At 36.8% G+C, this 19,131-nt stretch overlaps 2 protein-coding genes across 2 annotated transcripts; one reads left to right on the forward strand and one right to left on the reverse strand.

The window, feature by feature from the left end:
* Positions 1 to 375: 375 nt before the first annotated feature.
* Positions 376 to 1,492, forward strand: LOC132283905 (uncharacterized). The gene has a single exon (XM_059785941.1). The coding sequence runs from the start codon at positions 446 to 448 to the stop codon at positions 1,316 to 1,318; it is 873 nt and encodes a 290-aa protein (XP_059641924.1). The 5' UTR covers positions 376 to 445; the 3' UTR covers positions 1,319 to 1,492.
* Positions 1,493 to 4,751: 3,259 nt separating this feature from the next.
* Positions 4,752 to 18,800, reverse strand: LOC132283215 (protein PLASTID TRANSCRIPTIONALLY ACTIVE 10). Its single transcript, XM_059785142.1, has 12 exons — positions 17,943 to 18,800; positions 17,271 to 17,330; positions 17,140 to 17,169; positions 16,264 to 16,337; positions 13,721 to 13,802; positions 11,754 to 11,827; positions 11,549 to 11,615; positions 10,355 to 10,447; positions 6,697 to 6,873; positions 6,573 to 6,623; positions 5,667 to 5,818; positions 4,752 to 5,368 (listed from the first exon to the last, which is right to left on the reverse strand). Exons 1-12 carry the CDS (start codon positions 18,690 to 18,692, stop codon positions 4,927 to 4,929), a joined length of 2,052 nt encoding a protein of 683 aa, XP_059641125.1. The 5' UTR covers positions 18,693 to 18,800; the 3' UTR covers positions 4,752 to 4,926.
* Between the last annotated feature and the right edge of the window lie 331 nt (positions 18,801 to 19,131).

Raw genomic sequence — 19,131 nt, forward strand, 5'->3', positions numbered from 1 at the left:
ACAAGAACATATTGGCCCTGGTTAAAATTGAATTAGCATTAGACCACGTGTCCAACTTCTGGAACTCCAATATTTCTCTCTCCACAGTCCCACAACGCCAAGGGCAGAGCCCCAATGTGGGCCCACTTTTTGCTAAAGTAATTAGTAACACTCATCGACATCTTATTGGCTGATCAGTAAGGCCGAATTACCATCCTCATCCGGTGGGCCCACTTCAATACTGTTCAGTGGTCCCAGAGCCACGTTTTCACTTTCAACCAATCAACGCTGTTTGTTTCCCACTGTTCTCACACGTGTTAGTTCTCATACGTGTCTTGGTACACGTCTTATAAATATACCACCCTATCTTCAGTTATTCTATACATTACACACTATCAGTGTGTTCACTTGTGAAATCTATATCTATATACATATACACATAGAGAGAGAGTGTAGAGAGAGACAGATGGACGGTAGGGGATCGTGCTGTATTGCACGGTACACTGGCGGTGCGTACGATTTGTCGAAAGTAAACCGTATAATGCTCAGATTCCGGCCTATCGCGCCGAAGCCAGCCACCAGTGGGTCAGTTTCCGGCGGTTCCACGCCGGAGAAAAACGAAGTGTACGTCAAGAATGGTCGACCTAAAAGAAGGTACGTTAGACACACCAACAACAACAACAACAAAAGCAAAAGACGTTACAACAGAAAAAGAAATAGCTCGCCGAAGGAACCTGACACACCCAGTGACAAAATCAGTGGTGGGTCAGATTCCGGCCGCGAGACTATCGTGACACTGCCCTTGTTGCCGGAGACACCCGACCCGAAAGAGATTTCCGGTATTGGGCCTCCGAGTAATACACCGATCTGGTTGAACTTGAACGGAAACGATAGTCACGTGACGCTTGGGGTTGGTCACGTGACCGTGGGTTTGGATCGGACGGTGTGGATGTCGACGGTGACGGTGGAAAGGGTGACGGACACGTGGGTGGGCGGCGGCGATGTGCTGGGGAACTGTACGGACGAGGAGAGGAGGATGAATCTGGAGAGGGACACGTGTCCGGGGTTCATATCGGACGGCTTGGATGGGGTGGTGTGGACGAACGGTGCGTACAGGGAGATGGTTGGCCAGGGCGGGATCGTGCGGTTGGTGATGGAGGAGAGGGTGGCTGTGATATGGAGGGCGTTTACGTGCAGGGTGAGGGTAGAGTATTGCGACAACATGACCATGGAGGAGAAGGTGAGGGTGTTGAGGATGCCTTGTGATGCGTGGAGGATGGAGGGTGGAGGATTTGCATGGAGGTTGGATGTCAAGGCTGCTCTCAGTTTGGGTTGGTGAAACCGATCTCACCTGATCAAAACTCACCGAGTGTGTATATATATCTATATAATATCTATATATGTGCGTACGTGTAATAACATGGATGATGAAGTGCTTTAATTGTTAATATTTTTGGAGACCCATGGATGGGTCCATTTTGTTTTTGAATTTATATCACCAACTCTTTGCTCTCGTTTGGGTATTTAATTGTTTAATTGAATGCTTGTTTTGGAGTTTTGATGGTGAATACTAAGTATAGGTTATGGTGCATATATATATATATATATTATATTTATGGTTAGGTGTTTTATTTTTTCTTTGCTCAGAGTTTTGGGATTGAGAGAGAGATCTAGACTGTGTACTTGTGGAATGAAAATGAAAATGATGTCATTGAAAGAGAGAATATATATATATATATATATATATATATAATTTGGTGGAATAAAAGCTGCTTGTGATGGTTGAAAAGAAAGAGAGGAGGTGGTGGCGTACGTTGGGACAGGTGGACTACTAGTAGTGTTGATGGATGCATATTGAAGACTTTTTGTTATTGTTCGTGGTTTGATATTTGATCATCCAATAGGTTGTTCCTTCATTTTCCTCTAATTTTATCACAACCAACTGCTTTCTTTTAATTTGTCTTCCGGTTTGCCGTCACTTACTTTAAATGGATAAATTACATATACATGCATTTTTGGACTATATATAGGTATATATATTTTTTATTTTATTTTTTTTACAATTATATTCATCTGTACCAATTATGCCTAGGTAGGTTGTAGTTTATGATGTATCACTTTATATGCACTCAGGTGTCATTATTTGTGCATATATTCGTGAGCTAGGTCCACGGTCAGTCTTGAAATTGACAAAATCTTTAAACGTTCTAGGCAAATTTAAATGTGAAGTTCTTTAATTATTAAAATACACATAAAATAATAAATTATCATATTCAATTTCGAATTTAATCACTAAGTTTTTAAGGGTCCTAATTTTAAATGGACTATGAATTCCTTAAGGCTAAAATTTGAAAACTACTCTATTGTTTAGAAAAACTATCAACTAACCTCCTTAAGTACGAAAACTATCATAAAACTCCTTAATGTTTTAAAAAGTCTATCATAATAATTCCTCCCGTTAATTTTCTGTCAAAAACTAACCGATCAGATCACATGATTATCACGTGCATAATATTTCATTTAAATATGACCATATTACCCTTTTAACCATTTAATGACTAAACTGCCCCTACACTCCATATTTTTCGGCACTACATGTGTTTTCGGCGTGTTTCAGCAGTGGCCAACGTGAGTCCAAAACAAACAACCTCAACCAAACTTCAGAGATTGCTTTAGTCCGATGCACTCCGTTTCCAGATGAAACAAAGACCCAACATATTGCTTTATTCCGGCGACGCCTCGGGTCGTCCTTGGCAAAACCTAGTTCAGTCCGGCAACATCTCAATCAACCTCAACCCACCCTGACGAAACCCAGTTCTATTCCGTAAGCCTTAAGGTTCTTTCTGCATGAAACCACAACGATGACGATGACCAAACCAAGTAGTACCGTGACCTGCATGCTTTATCCGACAATAAATCGGCGAGCTCCGGTGAATAACCAAACTAGATCCACTATTGGCAAGCTTTACTAGTGAGCTCTCCTTGGCGAAACCTAACAAATTGCTCAGTCCAGCGAGGCCTCAAGCTTCCTTGCTGAAATCCATCAATTCGGGCGACGTCTCAAGCAACCTTGATCCACCCCGACGAAACACAGTTCAATCCCAATGACCTATTCCGTCCAAGAAATATACTCAAGTATTATAATTATAATTATAGAAATCCTAAGGCAATTATCCTCTATTATGCCGTTGATGTTGCTATTTATTGTCAATTGGCTAGTTTTTTCGTTTGCAGGTAATGGTGGATATGTGTGTGTATATATAATTCCTATCTACTAGTAATTACTATAATTATAGTAATTATAAATATTATAATTACTATAATTATATTTAAATAAATATTAATATACTATCAAGGGTACTCTTGTCATTTTGCATGTACTTAAAGGTTCTGTGACAAAATGAGAATAATGTGATAATTTATGTTATATCAAGGAGTTTTTTTAATACTCAAAGGAATTAGTAAATAATTTTGATAAACAACATGGAGTTTTCAGATTTTAGCCCATTCCTTTAATCAAAGGCCCTAAGTTTTTGTTTTTTATTTTTTATCTGGGCCTACAAGAGTGAGCTTGTTGATGGGATTTTGATTGAATATAGAGTGGTAGGAGAAACAACTAATCAAGGTATTCCAACGAAGAAGAGTCATCGTGAAGTCCAATGAAGAAGAGTCATGTTATGTGGTCTAATAGTCTAGTCTATGTTCGAAGTCGAAGCGATCAACGTCTGAAGTGGGACCCAAACATAGGTCCCATTTCAAGCCATTAAAGACCTTATTGCTTCGGCTGCATGAATAGGCTAGAATATTCAGCACTTTGCTAAAAACGAATCATGAGTGGAGAGAAATTGAATACGTCTCAAGTACAGTATTAACCTACTAACTAAAACATTCACACCTAGTAATAGAATTAAAAAATAGATTCATTCTTAGTTATATGACAGTATATATAATTGGTTGATGAATGGATTAAGGAGGGAGTGAATTATTTGAATATAAAGATTCTTCTTCTTTTTTTTATTTTTTATTTTTTATTCAACTTGATATTCTCGATAATGGTGTTGCATATTAGTTTGCATAAACTTTTCAACATCATCAACATAGTTTATCAATATCTCATATCATGTAACTAATATATATATATATATATATGTGTGTGTGTGTGTTTCATTTTCCGTATAAAAGTTTTAAATATAACGAATTAATACTCATATTTTTTGTTGAGTCATATAATTCATCAAACGAAATACATAATAATCATTTTATTAGAAAAAAAAAGCAAATTTTTAATAAATGGACAATAGTAACATATTGGTAGCTAACCGAAGCAACAAAGTCAATAGTTTTATATATCGTCAGCCATAACTAGTGTATAAAATACTATGTATCTAGGTATTTTGTTAAATGTTATGATGAATTAGTTCTTCTGTCTAGAAACTGAGATAAAAATTGAAGATCTATTCATTTGTAATTAAAAATAAAATATTTAAATAAGATATATATGCAATTTTATAAATATTTACAACCATGAATTTATTTCATCACTCTTGTATATATAATACTTATATGTTATGGTAATTTTTATCACCAATTTATACTTTTATACATAGGAGTAATCGATTTCAAATGAAGTCTCGGACCGAAGCACTTTAAATTAAAATGAAAAATGAGACTTCAACTTTATTCTTGACTTATGTATTTATTTATTTTTGTTCCATCCAGATACTCTCTTTCTTTAAACACAAACACATGCACACACTGAAACATAAATCACATAATTGCAATTGTTGGTCAAAATTCTTTTGTAATCTTACTCTTAATTCAGAATTATGGTACTCACAAATGACATATCAACAGCAAAAATGTTTCGCCGCATATTTTCTTCTCACCGACTATTATACATTACTGTACAAAAAACATTACAGCTGCTGCTATGCTTTTGCTACACAACTAATTTTCAAACATACCTTCATCTGACATTCTGGAGGATTCAGTCCCATTAACGACAGGTTGGTTCGAAAAATCCACATTAGGGTCGCCCAGAATACTGTAATCAAAGTCGTCGTCGTCATCATCCTCATCATCTAGGTCTCTACCAGTGCCATCTTCTTCGTCAACCTCTATCTGCATTACTCCTTTCGACTGGGCTTCCTTTTGCATCCGCTGATTGATAGCATCTTCATAAGACATCTCATACCAAACGGTTCCCTTGCCCACAATAGATTTATTGTGGGCATCTGTCATCCTCTCTTGCTTGCTCTTTTCTGAATTCTTGGGTTCTCCCCAGTAGTCGTACCGGTATAAAGGGTTTGCAGGATCATATTCATCTCCAAAATAACTGGCATCTACATACCTTCCCGGTTCTTCTAATGGGAGGCCAAGGGCTTGCCGGCTGAAAGAAAAAAGAGTTCAATCAGGAAGTAACTTAACTGATTTTAAGACGACCTACAATTTACAGTGAGTAAGCCAATCATGAAGGATTTGGTCCGTCCAAGTATTGAGACAAATTTTCAAGTTTCAAAACCAAGCCCAAATTGTATTATGATTTATAGGTGTAGTACTGATCAAATAGCATGTTTGAAGGCAGAATACTTAACAGGGAATGTTGGTTATTAAACAGAAACCTCAGTGGAGGCTCCTTCTTCTATGAAATATATTAAAATGAAAAAGAATAAGACTATTGACAATACCAGCTGATATCTCTGATCAGAGCCTCCCTTTCCTCTAATGACCGACGCCAATGGATCAAGTCATATTCGTCCATTTCAATATTTCGTCTCATCTTGGTATCTTTATATTCTTCTCCTCTTTCTTTCGCTTCCTTTCTTAGTTTATTGTGTAGCTGCAATAAAAGAGAACAGTATTCAGGTGCAAAGGTAAAAGCTTTTTGCCAACTTGAACAATAAAGAGAGCAATTTTAAATTACATCCATCAGCATGCGAAATATATCAATAAAATAATTTTTGTATATAATTTTCAAAATTACCAAAGATTGGCTTCATGAAACTGCTTAGAAATGTACAAATTGTCTATTACATATGAACTCAGATACAAGATGGTATATAGAAATTCCCGACCATGTGAACATGATATCAGCAAAGAGAAATGCACATGTTCATCCAGCTTGGTGTGTGTTTGTAAGAGGTTCAAACAAACAAGCAGGAGGAAATGAGCCATATATATATATATTTTTCTCAATGCTTTTCTTGTTGCCTCAAGTAGGTCTATACGCAGCCTACTCACAACTCTTGATTAATGAGAATCATGCGGGTAATGACCCCCATTTTTCATAATAGATATATAGAAACTAAAGTAACTCCATTGGTTATCCAAACCATTGAAGCTCTCAGATGTGAACTATCAATGTTTTCTCAAGTTGTGGCCTAAGAAATACACATTCTTGTGCTAGCCCCATAAATGACCTACAAAACCAAGAGAAATGATGTAGAACCTAACTACGGAACAAATTAAAAATAAGAAAAAAGCAGCAGATGATCCCAACTTGATATCAAACTAACCATTATTGGAGAAAGAAAAGCTGTAGCATTCAAGTACTTGAGAACACAAACAATAAAAGTCTCAACAGAATAACTAACCTGACGCTCAGCAAGTGCAGCTTCCAAGTCAAGTTCCTTAACACTGGTTTTCTGGCAACATGTACGAACAGTGTAAGGTAAATTCATTAATAGATAAATGCAATGTCACAAGAAAATTGCTCACCAAAATTGTTTTTGGTATTAAGGCTTTCTTATAGTAAGCTTTGGTATATTCTACACTGTTTTCTTCATCAAAATCATCATCATCAGTTAATTCTGACAAAATTTTGTCTTTATATTTATCAGGATTGTCCTCCATATCATCCAAAATCATTTGCTCAGCCACATGAAGTTGCCATAACTGCAAGGCAAACAAAATACACAAGAGAGACTGACCATGAGAAACTCAAATACCATAGAGATGCATGATTAAAACTGTTCAAGGTAAATGCTCATTATGCGATCACGATCCAGATAATCCAAATGATATTCTTCAAGAACATTCTTTTTCTAGGAGTATATGAGAACCCAATTCAATTCTTGTGAGTTCTTACACACTGAAAAAATAAAAAGTTAAATTCTTCTGAGGATTTTCTAGAACAAACAGAAAATTTCAATAAATCAAATAAGAAGATTTGAGGATCCTTTATGGTCCATTTGGATAACTAATAGGGAAAAGAAAAGAAATGATAGCATAGAAGAAAGGAAATGGGAGGATAGAGGAAGCTCTTTATGTGTCTGGGTAAACTAAGAAGGAAGAAGAGAAATAACAATAGCAACTCTTCATTATGTTACAAAAAGATAGTGGAGAGAAGAAAGGAAATGACTTTTTTATCTCATAAGTGGTAAGGGCCAAACAATAATTCACTAGTTATAGTAAAAAGGAAATAATAAAAGAACATTGTTTAAGGGGCTCAGCCACCCTTCCCTTTCCCTCCTTTGCCTTCCCTTTCCTTCCTTGTTTTTAAACCAAACGTAATTCAAGTTGTTCCTTTCTTTATCTTTCCTTTCAGCTCCTTTACCCCCAGTTGCACTCTTAGGGGCCCCAGAGAAATATTAAAAGCTCGGGCTTTCAAGCATGAGCGAACTTGATTATGAAGGCAGTCATTTCTTGTAAAAGTTTGGCAGGACTAACATAGCTAATGGCCTTTTTTTTCTTTTCTTTTTTCCTCCCGTCTCAAGTAATGCTTGCACCCAAGAGGACTTGAACCTTAGACCTGATGCTTCATGAAGCAACAGGGCCAAATAACTTATCCACTTGAGCCAACCCCTTGGGGTATTTATGCCCTCTTTTTATTTTCTTTCAATTCTTCTTTCTTGCAAGTTTTATAACTTTTCTTATAATATAATTGTCCTAATCCCTGTTTCAAATTTTGAGAAGTATAAAAAAAAAAAAACAAGTAATGAATTTTTTCAAGTTTGTACATAACTATGTAGATAGAATCCAAAAGCAATCTCACGCCTTCTCCAAATAATTATAAGAAAATTGATTATTCATAACAATCAATAATCATTGGTAAAGGAGTTAATAGATAATTCTTAGTACATGATTCCTATGCACACATGCCCTAGTAAGGGATCTCACCTTGACACATATAGCTGATGTGGCAACTGAAGTTGCATCTCTCATCTCACCTACTATTGTGCACAACTTGACAATGAGAAAAGGTGACTGTATTGTAGGAGGCTTACCTCGATGCCTCCTGACCTCAGCCTCTCAATCTTTACATAATTTATTTGTTATTTATAGCAAAATGAAGGACACTTGGATTGCAGAATTAGCCTGATGGCCTTCTTGACAAGGCTATTTCTTTATAACATTGGATTTGAAGCTATTTCTTTGAAGTAGAAGCTACTCATGGTACATTCAAGGTGAGAAGCATATGAATAGGCATTTACACCGCAAAGATCTCTCTCCATGACAAGTCTTGCCTTAAGAACCTCTTCTCTTCAGTTTAACCTCATTACCTTCTTTGTAGTTTACAGGCATATTAAAAACCATTACGAAGTGATAGTGGAAAAGTTGACAGATAAGTCGCCCTTACTGCCACTCGATATAACCGTACATGAAATTTATACCTCATACGGCTCCTCGATTTTACAATGTCTAAGGAGCAATGCTCGAAATGCTTCTACAAGTGTGGTGCACGCTAAGCTACCGGACCGTGGAGGCCATGAATAATTTTTCTAGAAACCTGAGAGTACTTGGTTTTGTGACTTAAAATGAGGGTTCATTTAGGTAGCTTCTCCTCGAGGCTCACACATACCTCGACTTGTTTGGAAGAGAGGCCATTTAACTCTCAAATGAAAAAATGAGGGTTTGTCTAGTTTGCATGATTAAAGTTATTTTAATTGTTTCATGTTACTGCATATACATATGAAAATATTTATGAGCATTAATTTATCTGATCATCTTAGTTGATATAATAGGAATCCCATTATTATTTGAGTGGCGTAACTTGAATTGTTCCGATTGTACATTAATTTTATTGAATACATTTGCAAATAGAAAAGATATATGTATATTGATTTAGCTAATCCATTGAATTGATATGTTAGAAACAATTCTTTATTTTGATATTGACAATTTTGTGTTGCATAGTTCAATTATTCTTTATATACTTATAAGTAATGTGCAGAATTACACACCCACCTTTCTTCAATCAGGCTCACACCTTAGTACCTTTCGCTTAGGCTCCAGGAGACCTTTGGAGCCTTAGTGCGCCTTGAGCCATTAACAACTTTTGGTACAAAACATTGTTAATCCATTAAATTTTCTGGAGAGAGGGTTAACGTCTTGTTGCATTAAATGGCCACTCCAGAGGGTAAGCAGCTACTCTACTATATTAAATGGCTTCCCTACCCATCACCATAGCCCCTGTTACACTCCTAGGGTTGTCCCTGTCATGTCTCTACCAAATAACCTCATTACAAGTGGAATCGTCTCAATGAGTTGCAATGGGAAAAAATTGTCATCCTTGGCAAATCCCAAGTTGACATGACTCTTGCCTTGCCTCTGTCCATTGATCATTGATAGGTCTCAACCATGCATTTAAAACCATAAGAGAACTCCAACAAACACTTACTTCTTTAATAGAATCTTAAGAACCTCAAGACACATGCAGTGTTGTCTAACCCTGCACTGCACCTCGTTCTGGCTTCAAGGAGTTAGTGGCCGCCTTCAGACTATTTAATCTATTATATTACTTGTGATATCTCCATCACCTCAATCATGAGCTCAAATCCAAACTTGTCAATAGGCAACTTGGCTAGAGAAAGAGAAAATAGTAATACCATATAGAAGAGAAAATTGTCAATGGGCTACTTTGTTAATATCGTTCCATTTAATGATATTAGAGAGATTACCTTCAACTGTGAGCAAAACCAATTTAAGGCTATTTTGAGGGAAGCTAGTGGTCGGGCAGAAGTTATAGCTAACATAGATCATAACTGTTATCAACATAGTTATGAAATTCATTTTGGCAAGCGTTTTGTTCTTCTCATTTGAAAAGAACACACTGAGAAGAACATAGAAATACTGCTACCACTAGAAAAGTAAGAAAACTAATACAATTCTTCCTTTTTAAAAAAAAATAAAAAAAATTGTACTAGTAAGGTTTCCTCTGAAGACAAGATAGATGACAAGTTTCTAGCATGTTGATAGCATGCACATGTATAGAAATCTAATTTAGATACAGGTTATCCTTGCCTGTGTAAAATACAGCACATGTGCTTCAAAGTATATTTGTACAATATCAGAGGAGGTATATGCACAACATGTAATTTGCAATAATCATGTTAGAAACGTTCCAACTATTTTCAAGAAAGAACTATGGGAATACCTTATTAACATAAGGATGATTTGACAACAAAGGTTCCTCTTCCACTTTGATTCCTGGATCTTTTCTAGGAATAGGAGATCTTCCACTCTCACGCTGAAAAGCAAACACGCACAAATGAAAGGCATAAATTCATGGAAACTTTAAGTTTAACATGCAAGACTTTAGAACCTTTAGGTAACTATATTCTTTGCGCCTTTTAAAATTCAACCACACGTGCTACGAAATGAACAATAACACCAAAGAGGCAAAGGTTATCTGACAAGCAAACTACCCTTATTGGAATTTGAGTCTGGTGACCATTTCACCGCTATAGATACTACTAGCCAACTCTATTATTGTAGAAAGAGAAACAGGCGACGATTTGGCACCAGATATCCAGAGGTGTGGAAAGAGAAGCTGGGAGAAGTGGAAAAACCATAAAAAAATGACAATTGTTCGTGGAGGTTTCCAAAAGGGGCTGTCTGTTCGTGAGATTATAGATAGAATTTTCTTATTATTTTAAATGCGCGCTCCCCTGTGGTTGCCTAGGGCCGAAATATTCACTTTTCAGAATAGGTGGCCAAACTTTCATCCCCTAATCGAATCAAGGATTCTCTCCCTAATTCTAGAACCTGGACCTCAAGCACTACATATTGGTTTCGATAAGCTCACTGGTATGCTACATACTTTCTATGTAACTCATTTAAACAACCAAAATTGTACTTTTTATGCTAACACTTTCTATATAAGTTATATAACTTAGTTAAATAACCAAGAACATGAAAGTTCAAACTTTAATATGTATGCATATATATAATTGGTGTCCAAAATCATAGTTACTATTTTTTTGACAAACCAAATCACATATTCGTCTTTAATGGTCCATTCATGAAATCTACACAATGGCGGATAACAGTGCTAGCCTATTGGCCCATCTAAGTGCATGCATAATCATGCCTGCACAACCAAACATCACCTAAGGTATAATTGGTACAATGCAATACATATAAGTCCATCACATCAGGGAAAGAGAAGGGAGGAATTAGAAACGACTCTCTGAAGGACAAATTAAGGTTGATCAAGTACCATCTACATCGGTCATCAATGCTAGTTGCATTGTGCTCTTTTAGAATATTGATAACTTTATATGGGCTAATGCAAGATTATCAAGGAGATGGGGGAGAATGTAATAAATTCAAAAGAAATGGTACTCACACGTAATTCGTCTGGATTTGAATCCTCTTCACGATGAAAAATTGGTGGGGATTCAAATCTGTGAAAGCTGCAAGCATTGAAACAAATTTATAAGACCAAGGAGTAAATTAGTAGTAATAATCTGAAAATGGCAAAGATAAACTATACAGCTAATTAGAAAGTAAGCATAAAATTTAATAAGAAAGATAAGTAGAAATCTACATACATCAGGTGATCTATATTGGGATCAACAAAACGCATCTCAATAGGAAACCTAAACCGGAAAGGATCACGCTTAGCCTGCAAGGTGGAAGAAAGCAATAAAAAATTATATTTCTTACGAAGATACAATGTTTACATTTGGCAAATTACAAGAAGAGCTTACCAGAAAGGAAAAAAGAAGCACAAAGTTAAACCTTAAACTTTGAACAAAGAAAGATTGTCTGGTACTTTAAGACACATTAATCCTGGACATGGTTCACATTTTTTTACACTAATATATACTTTATATATGTGGCAGCTTGAACTCTGGAAGTAGCTTAGTTTTTTTTTTTGAGCAGCTGCTATCCAGGTGAAGATAGTCCGTATCTTCACAGACGTGTCTATTTCACCGAGCCTCTCTTCGAGACAGTGCCTAGATCGTTACGCCTTTCGTACGGGTCAGAACTTACCCAACAAGGAATTTCGCTACCCTAGGACCGTTATAGTTATGGCCGCCGTTCACCGGGGATTCGGTCACCTACTCCCCTGTCATCAAGTCACCAACTTCGTTGACCTTCCGGCACTAGGCAGGCGTCAGCCCCCACATGGTCTTATGACTTTGCGGAGACCTGTGTTTTTGGTAAACAGTTGACCAGTTTATTTGGCTGTCTATATTTCCTTCATTCATCTCTTACATTGTATTCAACCAAAAAATAGCACGAATAGGAAAGAAAACAATTGGAGTCATTGATTGGACTTGCTATTTCTAAAAGCTCTAAAATCCTATATAAAAAAATAAAAAAATAATTAAAAAAAAGGCCTCCAGCTAATATGCTTGATTTATTGCTAGTTTCAAAAAAAAAAATTGTCTAGTACCAATGGCTTTTGTACACATAAAAATGAACGCATCTTATCTCCCGCATTCTTAATTTCTTATACTTGTTATTTATTATTATTATTAGTTTTATTTTTATTTTTATGTGTCCTGGAAAATAAAACACACACCAACATTGTCCCTACGGAACTTGAACCCTCAACTTTCCACTTTGGAAGGTAGACGAAATACCACTGAATTACACCCTTTGTGATTAGTTGCTGGAGTTTCTGTTACCTAAAAATTAGTTCTTTTATTTTATTTTATTTTTCAGTTTAACATATAAAAAATTTAAAAACCAAAGAACACTGCAGTGAAGAGGCTAACAATTACACAGTCAGAAAGTCATATTTCCATCTAATTATGTCCTGGAGTTTGTAATATATAACCTCCCAACTTTAATCTTCTATTAAAAAAAAATGACCATCTGAAGTTCTAAACAGTATTATTGTTTATGAACTGAAAGAAAAATAATGTAGATTGAACCTAAGAGAACAGCTCTAGTTTTATGCAAAACATCAAAAGAAGTTGAATGAAACAAGGGATTGCCAAGATGAAGAAAGAAAATGGATCTCAAGTCATCAATGAGTTATAACTAAGCTAAATTTCAAGGGGTGGATTTCTATTGTAACATACGAAATGTAGAGGAATAGCTGAACAAAGAAAATTGCATACACACACACACACATATAACACAAGTCCCACAATGTAATAACACAAGATACCTGATTTAGCGCAAACCCCAAACCAAAAGTGAGAGGTTTAGAGAGGAAGAGGGAGAGAGTGAGAGAAAGGAACTCTGGTGTACTTGATTATCGTTTATATGCCATCAATCATAATTTGTATCCATGAAACACAACATCCATTCATGAAAATAAAGAGAGCAAACAAAATAAATGCATGAACCGCCCAAGAAAGCAATATACAAACTTGAAATTTATATAAGATCTAGTCTGCTAAGAAGGGTTTTGGTGCCAAACAGGTTTTTATGCAAGCAAAACAAAACAATATATCTAATGTTTGACTTCAATCAAAGCAGCTCCAAAAGAGAAATCTTTAAATGCAAAAATAAACAGTGCGCATAGAAACATAGATAAACATTAAGTGGCACTACCTACCAGAATTTCAACAATGACATGCATACCAACTTTAATGTGATGGCGAATCCAATACCAGTCGTTACGTCTTATAGGGACCCACCTGAAAAATGCATCCAGATACATGAAACTAACAGGGAAACTAAAATTAAAATATCATCTGTATCATATATAATTCATAATTTAAGCTAGAACTGAAAAATATTGAGTTGGCTAGTGTAGAATGCAAGTCGAACCATACAACCAGAGCTTCCTTAATTATTCTAAATAGGATATTTAGATAATCTCACAGTGAAGATGAGAATTTCTTTTTACAACTAACAACAATCAACTGACATGTTCCAACCCCATATTGCATTTAAAAGGATCAAAAACTCCTATATCGTAGGGTAATTCATTATTTGTATAAGTTTGTAAGGCTTGAAAAGACACTGAACAAAATTGCTGCAGTCAAGACAAAGGGGATCCTTCCTGAGATTTGTTAAAACAACATCCATGTCACGGGTACAGGTACTTAAGAAGGATACCTTAGTCTGCACCTTAGATCTAGATACATAGATCAAGGTATATTTTTAAGGGAACTTCTCTACTTCACACATTTCCAAACTAAAACTGTGTTTTTGTTTTCAAATGTTCAAGCAAACGCATACACACTCAGTGACTCACACTATTGCCCTAATAGGGCTTGAACACTCAACCTCCCCTTTGGGGAGGAGAGATCATACCATCTAGACTAATGCCCATTGGTCAAACTAAAACTCTGTTTCCATTGTGATAAATCCTGGTAATTCAATCCAAAAGAACCAAAACATATATGAGAAGCATGAAAGAGGAAACAATTTTTTGTTTAAAAAGAGACATGAACCAAAAAATATATAATATTCAAAGGGAAAACATAAAAAATAAAATATCAAAAATAAAAAATAAAAAAGTAATAATAACTCGAAACATAAAACTATTCTAAAAAGTTCCTATAACAAAGTAAAATGGAAACTTAATGGAAAGAAAAAAACTTGTGGGAATTGTTAATCAATGATCATTCAAATGCCTTAAACAGAGCGCTCCTAGGCAAATGGTTATGAAGATTCGGCAGTGAAAGACATAGGTTATGAAGGAAGGTTGTTTCATGTCATTTTGGGGAGGAGAGAGGGGGATGGTCATCTAGGCCAGTCAAATCTGCTCTCGGTGTGGGGGTGTGGAAATCCATTGGGAAGGGTTGGGATGAGTTCTCTAAGCATATTAGATTCAGATTGTGAAGGAAGGGACGTCCGGTTTTGGGAGGATACTTGGTGCGAGGATCGCCCATTGTCTTGTTTATTCCCAAGGTTGTTCAGGATTGCTGTTGATAGACATGCTTTGGTAGTTGACTGCTATCGACTCGATAGCGGTAGGTTGTCTTGGGATGTGCGGTTCCGGCAATCATTTCAGGATTAGGAGTTGGATGACGTCACTGGCTTGCCGGACCTTTTGTATAGACAGGAGGTGGATGGTACTGGTTTGGATTCTTTGTCTTGGGTGCCTTCTTCGCAGCGGACTTTTTAGGTCCGGTCCTTCTTTCTCTGCCTCTCCGGGTTCCACGGTTCCAATTTCTGGTGGAAAACGGTTTGGCATTTGAAGGCTCCTCTTAGAGTGGCCTTTTTTGCTTGGACTGCAGCTTGGGGTCGGATCTTGACTTTGGACAATTTGAGAAAGAGAAGACAAATCATACTCAACCGGTGTTGTCTATGCAAGAATGATGGAGAGTCTGTGGATGACCTTCTTTTGCATTGTCCTATGGCTCATGACGACTGGAGTCTTATTTTGGGTCTTTTTAGCGTCCAATGGGTTATGCCCCGGACCTCAAGAGATTTGATTGATATTTGGAGAGGCCAAAGGGTGGGGGCTTATGCTCACAATTTTTTGAGGGTGACCCCCCTTTGTGTTTGGTGGAGCTTTGGAAAGAGCGGAATAGAAGATATTTTGATGGGGAGGAATTCTCGATTGGGGAGTCGAAGTTTTCTATCATTTCTTCTCTTTTTAGTTGGGTTATGGGGAGAAATTGTATATCTTTAATTGAAATCGACTTTTTGGGTTCTTTGGCATAAGACTCCCCCTTTCTCTTTTTTCGGTTTTTGTACAACTCTTGGGACGCGTTCCCCTTTTGAACGCTTTCTAATACATTTTTACTTATAAAAAAAAAAAAAATCATTTAAATGCCTTAAAATCTCATCTTCATACATGCATTTGTCAATTTTCCTAAGTTTCAAACATGTTTTCTAGAGTTTCTATTAGGTTTCCTAAAGTATATTAAATTATTTTTCAGACGTCCCATAACCTCAAAACTTCCTAGAACTTTCAGTAGGAATTGTTTTGTGTCCAACTTCCCCTTGGGACCAGGTTTCTTCTTCAGTTACAAATATATAAAACCCAGTTCAATTCCTCTCTCGTAAATCATAGTTATTCCCTCAGTCATTATTTATTCAATCTCAGGGGTCATTCTTATGGTAGTTTTTTACATTAATACTCTTGTAATAGAAATTTACTCGGTAAAACTACATATAATCAGAGCACAGAAAGATAGTTACCCATCATAGACACCTCCAATGTCAACAAATGCTCCTTGATAAAGGTGTAAAGTGGTAACTTTACCTGCACAAATCTGAAAAGATATTTCCATAGAGTTACATTTTGTATTGTCAAATTGAAGCTCATGCTGTGAAATCTTTGTACAGATTCAGAGCATGTAGTTTAATCCTAGACACTTTGCATATTCAAATAATCTCTTTGGCATATATGTGCAGCAATAACTATGGATCCTAAATAGCCGGGATGGGGCTTAGTTTGGTTGAATTGAGTTCACATATGTACGTATACAAGTTGAGCAAACAATACTGGTTCCTTTAAAGGCTTATCCAATAGCTATAAAGCCCATAATCCCACCTATACAACACACTCAGACCCAAAGAAAAACAAAAACGAAAAACAAAAAAAAAAAACATTGGTTGAACCAACATTGGGTAATGGCACACTCAAAAACTTTATTATTCAATGGGACTATTGAAACATACAAGTAGAACACAGTCAAATCAAACACATAGCCATTCAGTTTCAACAATCACTGATAACAAGGATTTTAGAGAAGTTGTTCAATGAATTCAACGAATTTGAAAAATGACCTAATTGGCTAATTGTATGAAGAAAATTCAGTAGTCATAATTATTTGTCAGAACCACCTTTAGAATTATGACCTTATCAGAAGAGCCTACCAACTGTAACCTGTTCATGTATATTGGTATATGGGAGCACAACACATTCTAACAGTGACATACCATTTTAATTTTATGGATCCCTCAGCTACGTAAGCATTTATGCATCAATAACACGTTGAGACAAGACTAAGGTACAACCGCAAATTCAGAAGCAAACCAGAAAATAAATTTCGGGAGGGCTGAAAAACTTACTTGTCCTGGATAATAAAATGGAAGCTCATACTGCAATAAATGAAAAAGACTAGTAAGATTGTCTTTCCTGATCAAAATCAACCACATAGTTCATACATACAAATTAAAGAGAGGGAACAAATCCATCCTACCATTCCCTCTTTGTAGTCCTTGCCTCTTTTCCTCCTTCCAGGATAGTAATCTTGGTCATACTGTATGGACATAACCAAATTGCACATTAGTCTCCTATACTGAGGCTTTCAAGCATGCATATGCAATTTTTGAGAAGACAGTCATCCCAGTTGCATGCATTGCTTTTTAATTTGTGATTAAGTGGCCCCAAGCATTTCAGTCAAAACCCATATTCTTGTGTCCCACTTTGAACCGTCCAGATTTTCAGAGTTCCATATTCTGGTTTATTACGCACAATTTCTAGCTCATTGATGCATTACATTAAATCCACCCCGCCTTTAGCTCAAGTGGTATCTCCTCCTCCAAAAATGTTACTAACATATCCAAAAATGTATATTCCTTTCATTTAAATACTTTCTATGCCAACTTATTCACAATTATCCAACCCTTTAAAATTTCAGTTCAACTTCAAAATATATGGACCATTTATGATCAATTAGAGGGCTGGCCTTACCCTCTCTAGGCCCACAATGGCGGGAGCCTAGTGCACTGGGATTGCCCTTTATTTATGATCAATTGTGAAATTATAGTAGCATGCTATCATAAATACTAAACATATTCAATCAATAAATTATACCTGCAATATACATGTAAAAGACAAGTTTCACAGAAAAATAATGTTCAAAACAAACCTTATAAGATTCTTCCTCCAATCTATCCTTATTTGCCGCGACCCACTCATTATACTGCTTCAGAAACACCTTGTATCGATCCAAACACAAGCTCTCAGTGTCCATCCTCGACTCCCTCTCCACTTCTTCCAAATCAACCCTCACCGCCTGTAACTTATGCGCTTCGCGAATAAACTCCAGCTCCTCCCTGTCCACCTCCCACCCTGGCGGCGGCCAATCCCTTGGCGGTACGTGCCGGAGCACCAAAGGCCCCGCCCACACCGTCTTCAGTGGCTCCGGAATTTCCCCTTTAATTTCAAACTGTTTCGCGTAGTACTCCTCCTCCGTCAACCCCAAGTCCTCCATTTTCTTCTTTCTGTACTTGGGGTTTAGCATCTTGAAAGCTTCGATGGCTTCGGGGGTTTTGAGTTGCACTTCTTCGCCTTCGTTGAGGGCTGCTCGTGCGAACTCGGCTTCCGGGGTGAGGATTTCCTCCCAAGGAGCCCATCCTCGCTCTACCCAATTGCGGCGTCGAGCTTCCTCCTCGGGTTCTTTCTCTCTGGGTTTGAAGGATTCGAGGAAGGTCTCGTCGACCGGGAATTCGTCGGAGCTGAAGGAGTTGACGGCGAATTTGGTGGAGAGATGATGGGTTTTGAGGAAGAATTGGAAGGGGTTGGATTTAGGGATTTGGGGAGTGTGGGGTTTTGGTAGGGTTTTAGGAGGTTTGTGTGGAGGGATGGTGAAGAGATGATGAGTTTGGAGTGTTTGCATTTTGGGTTAGTGTGAGAGAGAAAGAGACGCTCGGTGGAGAGCGGAGTGAGAGAGTATAGTTTCAAGTGAGGTGTGTTTTCAAATGGATAAAATCGGTTTGATTGGTTTGCACAATGGTGGTATGCTGGTCCGACCCTAACCTTTATTGTCCAAAAACCTCTCTCTTTTTCCGCCAAATTAGGGTAGGGGACTCAAACTCGACTACACTTTAGCAAATTTGATGCTCTACCAACTAAGTTTCTAATGCTTATTCAAAAATCTTTTCTTCTTTTTTCCTGATGCTTTTGTGCATGGTTGATGAAATTCATTACAAAGATGGTATGCTAATTCATTGTACATGTTGAACTCTTAAAATTTTGATCGAATCAAAATTATTTTTAATAACAATTTTTCGTTATTCCATTTAATTGGTGAAATTCACCACTATAATGTTAAAAAT

Source organism: Cornus florida, unplaced genomic scaffold (genome assembly GCF_030987335.1).
Source record: "Cornus florida cultivar Cherokee Brave unplaced genomic scaffold, ASM3098733v1 CherokeeBrave_3.0.0_Hap2_Chr11, whole genome shotgun sequence".
Taxonomy (NCBI): domain Eukaryota; kingdom Viridiplantae; phylum Streptophyta; class Magnoliopsida; order Cornales; family Cornaceae; genus Cornus; species Cornus florida.